Raw genomic sequence first — 16,405 nt, forward strand, 5'->3', positions numbered from 1 at the left:
GCTACAGGAGCCCTGTCCTCCTTTTCATATGGTCACCCTAACCTCTGCTGACCCGCTCCATCAGTCAGACTGGCAACCAGGCTTCACTGACTCTGGGTCCGCTGCCCTCATCACCTGCCACTCTCTGGGTGGGGGGACTGTGGGGCTTTGGCTTTTGGCCCCAAGGTCCAGTCCCAGCTGCACCACTGCTAACGGTGATGGTGCAAGCTTTGGAGCTACAAAGAAACCTGGGGTGCTTTTTGACTTTCGTCCGCGACGCGCGCAAACTGCGCCGCCGCCCCACTACAACCACCTTACAGCGGTGGCCTCTAGTCAGAAAGGGAGGCCTCGTAGCGCTTTCCCTCCCCTCCTCCGGCTCTCTATTGTTCCCGCCCCTTCGCCAACTGCTTCTGGCCTCCGCTCGCTGTCGCCGTTGCTGCTGCTGCGGCTGCAGTTTCCCTCTCAATCCCAGCCCCTTCCCTTTCCGCCATCGCCTCCATCTCAAGCTCCACGGCGCTTCGCTCTGCCCTCTTCGGTCCCGCCGTTTTTCCGTCTCTGTGGTGAGACTTCGTGGGCCCCGGCGCCATGTCCCGCTATACGCGGCCTCCCAACACCTCGCTCTTCGTCAGGAACGTGGCGGACGCCACTAGGTGAGAGACTGGCGGGCGGCGGCCTGCAGACAGGGAGTGGCAGGCGTGAGATTCCAGGGGCTGCTAAGGACGGCTTTATGCTGCCTTTATTTTTTATTTGGGGGGGTGGGAGTTGGCAAATAAAAGTTGCAAGGCCTGACCATGGAGGTAGGCAAAGGGGCTGGGTTTAGGTCATCGAAATAGAAGAAAGATGGGGTGGGGAGGAGGAAAGAGAAGTGTCGCCTTCTTCCTCGGGTTGCCGCTTTTTTTATTGGCCCTGCTGCTGTGTCTTTAACAGGCACACAGAAACAAAAGTATCTGGGGAAGCTTTGCCCATCACAGTCCTATGGCCGAGAGACGCGTGTCACCTGCTACATTTTCTTAGTGGCTTTGAAAAATGGGATTATTGTAAATCTGTATTGTGGTGGCCGCTCCTAACTCCCCCTGGCCAGATGTATGGGAAGAAAATACATAAATTATGGGTGTCTTTTAGAGGCACAAGTGCAGGGCCAGGCTTATTATTATTAAATTAATTTAAACGACAACCTCATTCTCATGAAAAACAAAAATTGAATTCGTTCCCATAGGGGGGGAAAGCAATTTGCTCAGGGAATATTGATGCAGCCTTATTTTTCACTTGGGTACAAGGTATATGGTCCAGATCTGTGGGAGGTGGGGGGTTTGTCATCCCTCAGGCATTTGTTAAGGGAAGTGGGACCCCTCATAGGTTTCTTTCCAGCATCCTTTGATTAGAGTGGAAGCATTCTCGAAAGCATAGTTGATGTGTGTATAGCCCTTCAGTCAGGCTAGGATTTTGCAGAAGACAGGGACTGTCTTATTATTGGTCATGATAGGATGGCCTGGGAGCCTTTTTCGACTGAAAAGCTTGAAATAACTAATAACTAAATACTGAACCTATTTGTACCTTTTGCATAACCAGCTTGTGCATTTCTCCATAGCCCATCTCATCTTCTCTGGGTCTTTTTCTCTATCTTAAACTGCATGCTTTTGAGTTCATTCTCCCCTGCCACTTTCTTCCTTTGGTATTTCTGCTTCTCTGTTTAAAATTAAATTGAGGGTCACATTGGGTAACAAAGATGTAAATGAGAACAGGGAAGCTGTATTTTTTTTTTTAAGTTTGGTTAGCAGTAGAGTGAATTTTGAGAGGTGCAGCTTGTTATATAGGGGTGAAAACATATATGTTGGAATCCCCTTAATAGGGTCCCTATTACGGTGCAGGAACCCTTTTCTCCTTTCCATCTGATTGCCCTATACATTTTGACTTGGACAAGTTTCAGTACTTTTTGTGGATTTTCAAAATCTTTGCTAAAGAGTCTCATATTAAATGATCAGAATTCCTCTTCCTTCTAGAGAAAGCCCTTTATATGGGCACATTTATTCAAATAGTAGATTACTACTACTACGGCTGCAACAACAACAGCTAGATTAGTCAGTTTTAAAACTTCTAACCGAATAAAAAAGTGCCCTCTTTAACTGGGCAGCATCATTTAAACATTATTTTTAATTTTAAAATGTTATAAAAACTGAAAATGGCAAGCACCATCTTAAAAAAAGACATTCCATGTTTACGCTCACACAGATCTTTCACATTTTTCTCTTGCACAGGATGATAATCTTCTAAAGTCATGCTTGCTCTGTCACACAAATGCCACCAGATGAAAGGAATGTGAAGTTTGACCCTCAGGTGCTCATATAGGTTCCTTGTACATGTTGACTTAAGAATCAATCAGTCTGGAACCATTAATTGAAGCAATGAGGCAACCTCCATTCAGGGAATTCTTATTTATGTGCTATCTGGACACACCCATGGCAGTATGCATCTCATGTCTGCGTGTTTCAATTTCTTTAAATCCAGGCTCAGGGGTCTTCTTCATTTTATGGCGAGGACATGGAGCCCCCAGGAACCTTCACTTGTGTGCAAGTGGTTTGCTCCAGTCAAAATGGAGCTCCTTTTAATTCTTCTTGGTTAGTGGCGTGAATGGATTCCTGTTCTGCTAGCAAAAAAATTACTCTGTGCTCCAAGCATAGTAGGATTTCTGTTGTTTGTTTGCAGAGGGTAGAAGATTGTTTCTGCATGACAACCCAATATGTAAATAATTGCTAATAATTATCCTTCTGGGCTCCGATTGGCTGGACAGAATAAAAGACCATTCAATGAAGAGGCATATAAATAGCAAGTTATTGTATTGTATAGTTCAGGACACATTCTAGGAAGTACCCAATGATTCCTGGCTAGTGTGGGACGTTTACTATGTGTGGGTTAACCTCCCCCCCCATTATTAATTTCACAGATGGGTTTGTGTGTTTTAAAACCTATCACCACATCTACTGGCAATAAATTCTACGTATTGTACTGTATACACTGTGAGAAGTTCATTTATCTTTCCTAAACCTATTACCACTTAATTTAACTGGATGATCAGGATTTCAAGTTTTCACTATGTGAGGAAAACATGCAGCAGTATCTTATTGAGCCCATACGGCAGCACGGACGGCTGCTAGTGCAATGAGGTGTTAGCGCTTCTTAAAATAGCTACAAGTGAGCAGAAACGCTCATTTCAAGAATGGGGCAGGTCCGTGGAGCTTGATGTGTCCCAATCTGGAAACAAGCTTTTCTGCTCCTTTCCAGGGTTATTTTAGGAAGTGGTAATTCCCATTGTGCTAGCGCTAGCAGTCTGTCCTGCTGGTTCAACGGAATGAGCAGGAGGGTGGCAGCAATATTGATACTGCTCCATACCTCTTGAGTTATTCTCTCCACACTGTTCACACTTTCATAAATCCTGATCACGTTCCATTCTTACTTATATTTATTTTAAAATACAAAACCCTTATCCTCTGTAAGTATTTATTTATAGGAAAGGTGTCCCAGCCCCCCAATCAGAAAATAACATTATATTGAATCAGACTGTTGGTCTACCTTGCTGAGTGCAGTGAACTTAAACTGCATTAATCTCCCAAACAAAATTGCACTCTTTCCTTAGGTCTGACAAGAAAACTATATACAGCAGTTCCAGGAAGGGAACACTGGCTTTGGAGAATGTTAATTTGTGGAGCTGTTGGCATGCATTTACCTATCTATAATGTTTCCCTAACTCATTCATATAAAAATCACAGTGGAATGATCAGTTGCCATGAATAACACATTAAAATGAACTCTAAAACATGTAGCTAAATCCTTAGCTTTTTTTTTTAATAGTTATATATTTAACATTTACAACTATGATTTCACCAAATAGCCAAAGAAATGATTACGAAATGGTTATGCTTTGAAGAGTTAACACAAGAAAAATTAGGATTATAGAAAGTGTCTTTAACATTTCAAAATACAAGACGAGTCTGTTAGGTGCTGCAGCTGGATGTTGCTAAAGCAGGTGCCATAATACAGAAACACTCATATTTTTTTGCCTTATTTCTAAAACACTTCAGGCCTGAGGATTTGCGCCGTGAATTTGGTCGGTATGGCCCTGTAGTTGACGTATACATTCCGCTTGACTTCTACACAAGACGCCCAAGAGGATTTGCTTATATACAATATCCTTTATGTCACTGTATTTTTAATTGAGGTGCATTGTTGTTATTGCGTCCTAACTTAATGTATTTATTTCTTTGTCTCAGAAAATGTAAAGCAGTCCACAGTGGCTGGCAAGCACCCCAAAGTTTGAATGAACCTGGTTAGATAGAGTCCAAGCAGGCAAGCCAAAAGACACCTTAAAGTTCAAGCTCCAAGGAATAAAGAGGGAGGGTGGAAAAAGATAAAAAGAAAACTGGAAGAGGGCAAGTCCTTTTTCAAGGAAAAGACAAAGCCACAACACCAAGTTAAGGCTTCGGCTTTCCGACATTTGCTCGAGTTCCAAAGTCAAAGCCAAGTCTGATTTGGTTGGTTCTACGGCCCTTGTCAAGTCCATCTAGCAAGCCCTAAAGAGTAAAGGTCAAGATCAAGTGACATGGAGGTAACTGCCAAAGTTTCGTTTTGTATCTTATCGCTCGAGCGCTTACATTTCAGTCAAGAATTTGTTTGTTTATAAATGTTCTAGCTTTTAATATTGCTTCCTTAGCGTAGCACAATTGAACTGTATGGAAATATTTGTTCATTTTTCTGTGAATCATTTCCCTAACAAAATAGATTCGAATGGAATACTGAAATATATCAGTCATTTAGATGATCTAGTGCATTTTTGTGGCATTGACAATTCTTTGTTTTAAATACTGGGAATAAAGAAGGAAAAACTAGGGGAAAGTCTGATGTTTATGGATATGGACAGTGTTTGCAATATAGCAGAAGTATTGAACTAAATTCTATTTAACATGTAGATTATTTTTGCCTATTAAAATATGGTAATATAAAGGCCCTTAAAATAAGATGTACATAACTTGCACTGATTCATTGATGTATTCCAAGTGTAGGGGCTCCAAAATACATGGAGATGCCATTCCTGCCAGAGTGTTTCCATTCAGATCAGTGGGGAAGCAACTCCCTGTACATACAGACTTGCTTTTGAAATGGATGGAAAGCCAATAGGTGCAAAAAATAATAATGTGCATTTCAGCCCACATACACATTTCTGGATCAGGACAACTATATTTTAAAGGCATTCGTTGTTACCTTGTTTCTATGTAACAGTTGCCTCACACGTTATGTGGCAGTCCAGGAACACTGGCATTCCACTGGTGCTTGCTGTGGTACACACACAAAGTTGAAGGGGAGGTGTACATTGCCAAGTGCTGATTCCAGGATTTGATGACCTCAAGCAAGATAAATGTAGTCTCTCTCCCCCCTCCCCCCCCCCCCCCAAATTTGACAGAGGCATGGTTTGCAAACAAAATTATCTCACGCTCAACACAAAGTGAGAATGACGACATGGTTAGGATAGTGGGACCCTTTGCCTGTTCTGGGGCCTTGGCAGATGCCTGAGCTTGCCATCCTTTGGACCCAACCCTGATTTGAAACATGCAATGCACACATACCAGGGTTCTGTAGCTACTCTTAATTCCCTCACATTGGTATTTAAAGATGTGTGTCTTCCTTTCACACTTTATGTGTTTACCACCAGAAACGCTGCTGGAACACTAGTGTACACAAATGGCCACATAACGTATGAAATGGCTATAACTTTTAAGTAGCATATCAAAATAACTTGCTTGATATTAAAAGCGTCTGAATATCTTGATCAATGTTATATGATACAATTTTTTGCTTTGTGCATGTTTAAAGCGTCCTTAACAGACAGTCATGTTTGAAGATGTTCGTGATGCAGAAGATGCTCTTTATAACCTCAATAGAAAGTGGGTATGTGGCCGGCAAATTGAAATACAGTTTGCACAAGGTGATCGCAAAAGTAAGTGACTATAAGCACATCACTTACTTATTCTGCAAAATATTTATTTAAGAAAGCCATCTTTCATATCACTGAGAATGAAAAGTAAAATAACCACAAAATGTTAAGACCCAGAGGGGTGATTTATAGATATGCCAAATAAATAAATGCTCAAAAAGTAAGAGGCTGCCATTTTCTTGCAATGTTCTAGTTTTGTTTTAATTTCTAGCACCAGGTCAGATGAAATCGAAAGAGCGTCGCCAGTGTTCTCCAGTGGACTACAGAAGGTCAAGAAGCCACAGCCGAAGAAGGACACGTAGCAGAAGTTCTTCATGGGGCTGGAGCAGGAGACACTCTGACAGTTTTAAAGAGTAAGTGTGGATCACTTCAAGATAGTTAAATTTGTATCAGCAATTTGCTATTTAGTTCACAATGTAAAACTGTACTGTTGGGCATGTGTCAGTGAGCATGTTTAAACTGTCCCAGGTCAAAATGCATGAACAGCTAGGAGGGTAACAACCAATAAGGAAAATATGAGTTCCGACTGCAAATGTTCAGTAGCTTTGTCTCCTTATTAAAATGAATTTGGCAGTGTGGTTGAGTATTCTAACCCATGGGAGCTAGGGCATTTACAAAATCTTAGCATTGAATTTGAAGGGCTGCGTTAACTTTACCTTGCTGGCTGCCTTCTAGTAGCCTCATTCTTGTTGCACCACTTGCTATCTGAGATAGTAACAATGTATGTATAGGTAACTTTAGAGAGCCTAAAGTCTAGGGGGGCATATGTTTTGGATTCCTGGATCCAAGGTCGGAGATAGCGCACCAGTCTCGGATCCAGGAGTCCAAGCTCCCCACCTCTTCCCTCTCCCAGCTGCCATAGAGAGAACTGTCGGCTGCCTCTCGAAGGAAACAAAGGCGACCTTGAAGGGAAGGTAAAGGGGACATGCTGTTGAGTAAGGAGGGGACAGCTTATGCCTTATCCCCAGGCCTCCCTAGCCTCCTTCCATCCTTGTGTCAGCTAGACAGGTGAAAAAGCCCGTTTAGCTAAATCGCAGAGTGGAGGCGCAGCGGATATGAAGATAATCGTCATTGTGCCTCCCACCCTGCACTGGATAGTTGTAAGCCTCTGACTTAAAAACATAAGAACATAAGTGCCATGCTGGATCAGACCAAGAGTCCATCTAGTCCAGCACTCTGTTCACACAGTGGCCTACCAGACTTCAGAGGCTTACAAGTATCAAGGGTGGAGCTGATAGGATTGTACCCTTAATTGCTTGTTATGCTAGTCTGAAAATATTTAGTTAAGAGTAGACAAGTTGCCTAATGAGGTTCCAACCAGAAAAAAACTACGTTGGGATGTAAAAATGCATAACTACATTTTACTTACAGCTTTCTTTTTGGAATCCTTGAATTACTCTTTAAATTCTTCTTAGTTGTTTGAGGCTTTTGGCATACAGTCTTGCTAAGAAAGAAAGAAAAGCACCTCAAGAGAAGTAAATTAAGCAAATTGTTGAGATCACGACACTCCTTAACTATACATAGCAAGAAGACCACTTCTAATGCTTTGAATGATTTGCAGGTCAAGACGTGGACGACATTCTTACAGCCAGTCTAAGTCCCGCTCAAAATCTCTTCCAAGGCATTCCAGTTCACCAAGACGGTCGGTCACACCCCAAAGAAATTCTAGTTCTAGGGGAAGGTCACAATCACCCCAGAGAAGTTCAAAATACGTTGAAAAATCGCCATCTAGTTCCCATCGAAGACGTTCCAGTTCAAGAACAAAGTCACGATCGCATCCAAAACGCTCAGGTTCGGCTACTAGATCTCTGTCTAAATCTCCACGGAAACATACAAATTCCAATTCTCGCTCACACTCTAGGAGTTTTTATCAAAGAAATAGTAACCAGTCAGTATCTGAAGAAGATTAGTGCATCTGTTTCTTTAGTACAGTTTTTACGAGCACAAAATAAGAACAAAACTTGTCCAAAGCTTATCTGAAATGTAAAGTAATTGATTAATAAGAGATCTTGCTGTGTTGTCCTTTTGGTCGATGCTTAAATGTTCAGAATTCTTTTAAGACTTCTGTTTTATTTTATTTTAAAAAATATAGTCTAGTCCAACTCCCCTTACTTAAAGCCCAATAATGCTTGATCCTAAGATCCCTGCATCCATGCAAGCTGGTACCTTTCTATGCACTAATATAGCTTAGGCTGGTACTGCACCAAATTGTTTTCTATTGTCATTAGCCCCTTGCTCCAAATCCTTGGTGCTGCCACAGCCTAATGCCAGTGCATGGGCTAGAAGCTGTACATGGGTCTTTGCCCATGTTTAAGGGGGTAGGAGGAGCCATCCAGCTATGTCCTGCTTATATCTCATAGAATACTTTTGTAGTTGTTGCAGTACAAGCAAGGCTTGTGCTGAAAATGTACACCTGGGATAGGACTGAACTGCCCCAACAAATAGCCTTTTGCTATTGATTTTAATGCTGATGTGAATTAGATGAGGCTGCTGTTGTACTTTGGCATTATTTTGATGCCTGTTTTACCCAGTTCAAATTTGAAGATAAACATTGTCATATTTTCTTCAGATAATTAGTCTTGGGGTTGGGAGAGGCACTATAACAGGAGCTTTAAGTTTGAAATGGTCTTTCAAATTAAGCTGGTTTGTGTTCAGATTACAGAAGTATGTTGACAGGGGAAATTTATATATCAGACTAGATGGACTACATTTACATCTATTAAAAATATTACAATGAAAACTTGTAATTAATTTTCCTACACACCTCCATTTTGAAAGAGAAGTACTAACTAACTGATCTGAATTAACTTTTATCAACATCCCAAGCTAGAGATTGTGGGCACATGAATGTTTTTGGATATCCATTTCTCCCACCAAATACTCATAGGTGCGAAGGGGAAGGAGTGCCTGGAAGTCCTTTTCTTCCCTTCCCTGATAAATTTGTATATGTGGATTTTTGGATCAGAAAGGAGGTGGGATGGGGCAGGTTTTAGTCAGATCTAAACATGCAATGGAATGAGTTTCGAATGAGAATGTAGAATGGACTATACTGCTTGATATAGGGGAGATTCCATTTTTGAATGCTCTCCCAGTAATCGTAATTTTAAAACTTCCTGAAAATAGAAAACCAGCCAGCAGGCACATGTTTAGACTAGAATCTTTCTCCCTGATGTACAGGCTTTCTATTTATAAGAGCAGGGGTTAACATAAAAGAAAATTTGTGATGTGATCCTCCCATCTACAGACTGAACTGGTACAGTTGATGCTACCAACCCATGCTGATGTATGTGTAGCTGCAGCCATTTGGCTCTTGCACTTGCAGAGTGAATAATTATCAGTCACTGGATCAAGACCAATGCTTATGAGAAAGCAGGCCTAATATGCATTGGAGATTTTAAAAAGAGATAATTGGTTATATGAGGTAATTTTATGATACTGCATTATAAGTTGTTGAACAAAGACTTTCATGTGTGGTTGAATGTTTTTTGTGAAACTCTCTTAGGTGATTAACTTTGTAGTGTACAAATCTTCATTTTATTACATGCTCTATTTTCAAAATATCATTGTATTAGAAGATCTGTGTAGAAGGCACCTTTTTCAAGCATTTTAAGATTCTGAGCCCCTAAAATGATTTAACTCTTAAACGGCTGAGTACAAAATCATTATTAGCTTGTTTAACTCAAGTAATGGAGTATTTTGTATTTTACAATATATTACAATTGCGTTGTTTAGTAACGTTTGGGAAACTATCATTTGCGTTTAAGTGTATGGTAGCTATGATGTCTGTTACCTGGTACAAGCACTGCATTGTATTACTTAATTGTAGTGGCAGTAAAACCACGTTTCACTTCATGAGCAATTATATAATTTTGTGTTGGGAGTAGTACTACTGTTACTTCATAACTTAACATATTATTTTCAATAAAAAAATGAGGTTTCTTTTGCTTTTTTTAAAAAAAGCTGGGTTTGCTTTCATAATAACCTTGAAAGGATAGGCTGGTGGTATTTCTTAGGGGAAACAGAAAATGGGAGATAGGGGTGAATTGCCTAAAGCTGCACAGTGAATCTAAGATGGCTTCTTTCTGTTCCTTCCGTAGTTGGGGAGCCATAGCAACATTACTCTGTTTCACAGTGTGAGGTTACATGAGAAGCCCATTACTATACAGGAAAACTCATCCTGTAATGACCCCCTCTGGTCAGGGTTAATGCAGTTTATGAAGATTGATGCTAAAATGGGTTGGAGTTGCAGCATAAGCTCCTCCTGCCTCGTCTCAAGTTTCTTGAACTACTTGGTGGCACAGGAAAGAGCAGTTTGCAGCTACTTCCTCACTATGCCCAAGGTGATGGAATTGAGTCTCCTGGAAGATAACATGGCTGCCTGGTTGGCAGGAGCACTGAACTGGAGCATTCCATCTTGCAGTGTTTTGTTGCAGGTCCTGCTTGTTCTCAATAATAAGTAGATTAGCACGAAAGAGCTCTTTGGATCTTGGCAGAAAGCCTCCTTCAACAGTGAAGAGATAAATGTAAGAGATAAATAGTTCTTTCCCAAGAACTATCAGGAGAGGAATTAAAAACAAAACAATTATTATTATGCCACTATATATATGGAATATTATGTACAGTTTTGTTTGCCCTCTCTTAAAACAGCACAAAGCTTTTAAATAAGGAATTTAAAAAGGATGAATAAAAATACCACAAGGTCATCTTTCCTGTAACATTTTGGGCTTTCTTAGTTTAGAAACTTGTGTTGCGCAGTTAAACTGCTTGGCCATCAAATCAAACAGGAAAAAGGAAAGTACTTCTTTGCAAAACACAGCAGGAGTTGGCAGATCTTGGGCTTGTGAGATCTACCGTGTTTTTTACTAGTACCCTAAGAACTAACTGGACCATGGAACAAAAAAAGACATACTTTGATTTACAGAATTCTAAGCCAAAGAATTCATTTTTTCAACTGAAAAAAATGAACAGAACTCGACTTTCCACACAGAAATACACTTCTGGTTACCCCAAGCGTTCTTCATTTCTGCAATGTAATTTAGAGGGATGTGGGGGAGGCCATTTTGTTCTTGCTATTGTTAAACACTTGGGAGTCAGACATCACCCAGCGATCTAGTAGGTCCATTTCTACTTTCTGCCTACCTTGAATTACAACATAATTCTATAGATGTCTATTCAGAAGCAATCCCCGTTATGTTTAGTGAGGCTTACTCCCAGCTAATTGAGAATAGGATTGCAGCCTTAATTAACTGATGGAATTCAGTATTAGAAGATATATTACAAATGAACTTGTGAAGCTTCCAAGTAAAACTGCTGGTCCATCTAGCTCATTTCTCTCTATGTCAACAGCTTTCTAAGGTCTTGCACAAAAGTCTTCCCCAGGCCACCTAGAGGTCCTATAACATTTAAAGGAGTGGGCAAAAGTTTTTTGTCAAGGGATGCAGCCCCTTATGAGTAATCTGTTGGGGCCTCCATGGGGGGGGGGTGGCTGATAGGGCTAGAGCCAAAAATGGGTGGATCACCCCTTCTCTCTTTCTGGTATCCTTACTGTTTCTTTTCCTTAACATTGGGCTGCTAAGGAAAAGAACAGATGGGGCAGATGGCTTTTCTCAGTGGTCTGATTTTTTATTTTTATTTCAGCACATTTATCCCGCCCATTAGCAAAAAAACCCCACAAAACTCTCAAGGCGGCTTACCAAAAAAAACCTTAAGACAGTCTCTCCACAGGCTTACAATATAAGAAAAACAACATTAAAGGAAAGGGGATTGGGAGGGAGGAGGGAAAAAGCAAATTTAGGCACTAGACTCTTAGCTGCAAAGAACTGATTGGATGCAGAGAGATTTTAAGATTGGATGCAGAGAGATTTTAAAATTAGGTAGAGGGCCACAGGTTGCCCAGCTCTATTTTAATAGAAAAGGGCTGGAGATTAAACCTGGATCTTCTGTATGCAAAGTGTTTTCTCTACCACTGATCCATGCTCCCTCACTTGATGGCCACTAGTTTAAAAAGCTTTTTAAAAAAGGGTTATATAAATACATGGTGAATAGTCTTAGCAGCAGCTTTTAGCTATGACAGGTGAACAGAATCTCCCACGTTCAGAGGCACCTTAGTAACACGAGATAGCAGGCACATTCATGCCCTGTTAGTGGACTTCAAGGGAACTGTGTGCTACCTTTGGAAATGAGGCCTCCAGGACTCCCCCTCACTTCCTGATGGCAGGGGTGCCCATAAATAAGAAGTGTTCCTTGCCTCTCCTAGCATGGGACTGCTTCTTGGTTTGCAAGAGTTTCTGACAGGAATTGGAAGTGGAGATTGCCAAGCAAGAACGAGACCTTTGCACCCCCTGGTGGAGGGAGAGAGGCAGTGGGGGCCGAGACAAAAACTGCAAGAGCTGGGTTGTGGCCTACAGGTATCAGGTTCCCATCCCTGTGTTAAAGAAACAAACATAAAAATTGTTTTTGTTTCAACAAAAACTATCATCTTGCCCTCGTTTTTAGAGTAACGTTTTATTTCTTGGCCCACAGTCTGGCTAAGCCAAAGTACTTGGAGTAACTTTACTTAAATCTTAGTGACATCAAATTGGCATCACCACCACCACTTGTCTTTCATGTGCTAACACGGCTGTTTCCTGTTCTACATCTTACCTAGTTTCATGAGTTTCTAGAGGGCTAATAAACCTACCCCTCTCAGATGACTTGCACTGGGCAAAAGTGAAAATACTGGATAGTTCTGGATGTTCTTGATAGTTTTGCCATTGTCTTCTGTCTTGTGTCTGTAAGCTTTGACCTGCAAGTTCCAGACTCTTTCACCAATGCTTAAAATTATGCTGGCCACCTTGAGTTGTTGCTCCATTTACTAGTTCTGCATAAAAGATCCTAGGTAGATGGTCAGATATTTAACAACATGGCCGATTGGCACATCTGAACTTCTATTACCTTGGCAATTTAGCCTTAGGAAAAATATAAAGTTTTGGAATATTGTCCAGCTTGTTTAAGGCTGCAATCCTGAGAATAAGCCTCATGGAACTCAAAGGGATTTTAGAGTGGACATGTATAGGATTGAACTGCAAATTATCATTAAATTTCTAAAGCCCTTTGAATGAGTATGGTCTGATTTTAAAAAATACCCAGTTATATGTTAAACTTTTTTGTTAACAAAGAAGATAATTTATTATGGGCATTGCATATTTCAATTTGGATTGAAGATTTAACAACCCTCTTTCCCCCAAAGAAGCCCAGAAAGTCTGCCATTAGCTATTGCAGTTCTACATTAGATTTGGGATTTCATAACTGATGATTTACTTACAAGGTCAGATACTGCCCAAGTACGTAAATATGTCTGTTTCTTGGAGGATATCGGTCTCTGTAATCTCTGGTAGAACATAAATCTTATCCAGAGCTGGCAGATCTGAAACATGTTTTTCCCACTGATTCTCCTTCCCAAAGAAAGGTAATAGTTTTACCTGCAATAATAACAGAAGGATCTACCTGTTAGATATAACTGGAATAATTTGTACTAGAATTATGCTTTAGCAAGTCTTGAAAATGTGGCTTAGTTTGTAGTTGTCAGTTAATGGATTCCAAAAGCTATTGAGGTGGGCATCAATCCAAAGGAAATAGTGATTAGGTGCCATTTCCAGAATTAATGTATTTAATTATATATACTGGGTTATATAATAAAATCTCTAAGCAGTATATATACAAAAAATACTAAAGAAAACTGTTAAATTACTGATGTAATACAATATAACAATAAACAATTACAGCTAACAACAAAACAAACAAAAATAAAGCAATACTTCGAATAGGCCCATTGAAATCAATTGGACTTGTGTTAGTCGTTACTAACTCAAGCCCCATTGATTTCAGTGAATCTACTGTTAAGTATGACTAAACCTGGATCCAACCCTTTGAAGTTAATGGGACTTAAGCTGGTTGTAACTAGCTTGTTCCACTGATTTGAAGGATACAGTCCTAGACTCATGTACTTAGGAGTACATCCCATTGAACTTAGTGGGTCAACTCCATACAGTAAAGGACCTAAGTATGACCTTCTCTGTATTGATGTCATATTTTGTGTGTGTGTGTGTGTGTGTGCATGCACACAACATTTTACCTTCTGAAAAACTGAAGAATAAAACACTGGTTTTTATAAGATTTACTGTAAGGAAAAACCTGATGATGGAACCATGGCTCGAATGATGATGGTGAAAGATGATGTTTCCAACTTTTTTCTTGTAAGTAGTATAGAATTAAGCAGGGTGGGTTCTTGCAATATTATTGTTTGATTTCCTGATATGGAGCTCTATTCTTTCCATTATCTTTTCTTATGTATAGTCAGCCAGGGCCAGCACCAAATTTGAGAAGGCCTTGGGGCAAGATACTCATTGGAGTCCCCTAGTACAGCCCTGATGGTCCACCCTAATGAGCTTACCACAGGCAGGGGGTAGTGAGCAGCTCTGTTCACACACAGCAGGGGGTGAAGCAGCTGCAGTAGCCACTGCCATCTTAGTTTTCCCACAATGCCTCTGGGTCCTATGTGAGGCTTTCTAGAAAAATTATGACCATGGTTGCAGCCACTTTGCCCACCACTTTTCTTATCACAAAGTTTAAAACACACACACACACACACACACACACTGATGCTGACATCAGCACTGGTGGGCTCTCTGGGACCTATGAGACATGGCATTTGTGCCCCCACCATACTTATGCTGATACTGAGGCCTAATATACACCAAGCAGGATACTGCACTATGAAAGCGGTATATAAAAGGCAGGAGCCACACTACTGTTTTATAGCAGTATTGAAGTGCACTGACAACTGTTGTGGCCCATTGACACATACCATATACCGCTTTCATACTGCTATATCCTGTTTGGTATGGCTCCTGCCTTTTATATATCGCTTTCAGAGTGCAATATCCTGCTTGGCGTAGATTAGGCTTAAATCAGAGACTGCCCAATCATCATTAGTTCTACGGGTTTATAACGATGGATTAAATCCATAGATACACTAGTGGGAGAAATTCTGACAGTGACGGTGCTCCATGAACGGATACGTAACAGCTACAGGAAGAATTTCTCTGACTTTGTGCAAAACATTTTGCATAAACAGAAGTACGGCTCTGGATTTCAGTTCCTTTTTCTCATGCAAGGTGCTTGAGCTAAGTGAGCAAAAAATCTGCATGCAGAGCCTTGTGGTTAGAAAAAAGGCACCTCTGAGTCCAACCTTATATTCTGATCATCATGAAATCCTATATATTAATTGAATTGATTTGTATCCTGCCTTTCTACAAAAAATGGCACTCAAAATGGCCTACAGGCGTAATTAGTATGGATTAAAACAATAAAATACATTAATATACAATCATTAATATACAGAATATAAAATAAAACCAGCATTGAACCCAACAGAACCACTTAGGCCAAATGCCTATTTGAATAAAACAGTCTTCATCTGTTGGTGAAGTCAGCAGAAAGGGAGCAAACCTAGCCTCCCATGGGAGGGAGTTCTACAGCCTGGGAGTAGCCACCGAAAAGGCCTTCTCTTGGGTTGCCACCAAATGCACCTCTGAAGGCAGCGATAGAAAAAGAAGGGCCTCTCCAGAAGAACTTAAGAACTGGACAGGTTCAAGATCTTGCAGTAAACCTTCATTTTACCCTGAGGAAGTCTACTAGGGGGTGCCCAAGATGTTTTGTACACGTCCGCAATCTTTCAGTGAACAACATGTCTCAGTGGAAATTACAAACCCTTTTGCTTTGATGACACACCAGAAATGGCAATTATGTATTGAAGCAGGAAAGGGAATATAGCTAGAAATGTAAAGGAGTAATATGTACCCTGTGCCAAATGGAGTATGGAGATGGACACAGAAGGCAAGGGAGTAGAATAGTCTGGGAGGCCCAAAGCTTCACATGAAATGGCAAACCCATGGGAGGCTGCTTGAAATTGCATGGTGATTACTCTTCATGGTGAGCTGTTTTGAGGATACCAGCTTGCTGCTGCAAGCCACTGTGTCCTACAATGCAATATGGATTGGCATGGCACTGCCAGGACTTCTCAGGACTACTGTCTCTTTAATTAGTAGTTTCCTCCCTGCTTTTTTTTTTTTAAGTGAAATAGTGCTGCTAAAAATTAATGGTTTTTGACTGCAAAGATAAAAACTAAAGAGCTCCTCACCCTGAAACAAGGACCACTTAAGAATACTGCGGGTATGGCAGTTGAACAGGAATCAACTTAAAAGGGGCAAGGAGAAAGCTGTTAATGAAGGTATAGTTGCAAACTGAAATAGACCATTTGCTGAACAGGCCTTCTAAGTCCGTTTCTACGCCAGCCCGAAAATGCGAGCTGGTCACGGCGGAGTCTGTGCGTCCAAATGATGCACTGGAACTCACGGGAGCGGTGGGGACAAGCACGGGTTTTCCCAAAGATAAATAATCCCT

The 16,405-nt window shown here is 40.8% G+C and overlaps 1 protein-coding gene across 3 annotated transcripts; it reads left to right on the forward strand.

The window, feature by feature from the left end:
• The first annotated feature begins 449 nt into the window (after positions 1 to 449).
• Positions 450 to 8,397, forward strand: SRSF12 (serine and arginine rich splicing factor 12). Of its 3 annotated transcripts, none has more exons than XM_063124887.1 (5): positions 450 to 629; positions 4,056 to 4,171; positions 5,858 to 5,965; positions 6,174 to 6,315; positions 7,524 to 8,397. In XM_063124887.1, exons 1-5 carry the CDS (start codon positions 565 to 567, stop codon positions 7,870 to 7,872), a joined length of 780 nt encoding a protein of 259 aa, XP_062980957.1. In that variant the 5' UTR covers positions 450 to 564; the 3' UTR covers positions 7,873 to 8,397. The 3 variants fall into 3 exon arrangements, with proteins under 3 accessions (XP_062980957.1, XP_062980955.1, XP_062980956.1); XM_063124885.1 differs by having other exon boundaries at positions 463 to 629; positions 4,056 to 4,579; positions 5,842 to 5,965; XM_063124886.1 differs by lacking the exon at positions 4,056 to 4,171 and adding an exon at positions 4,245 to 4,579 and having other exon boundaries at positions 463 to 629; positions 5,842 to 5,965.
• Positions 8,398 to 16,405: the final 8,008 nt, after the last annotated feature.

This window comes from Elgaria multicarinata, chromosome 4, assembly GCF_023053635.1.
Source record: "Elgaria multicarinata webbii isolate HBS135686 ecotype San Diego chromosome 4, rElgMul1.1.pri, whole genome shotgun sequence".
Lineage (NCBI taxonomy): Eukaryota > Metazoa > Chordata > Lepidosauria > Squamata > Anguidae > Elgaria > Elgaria multicarinata.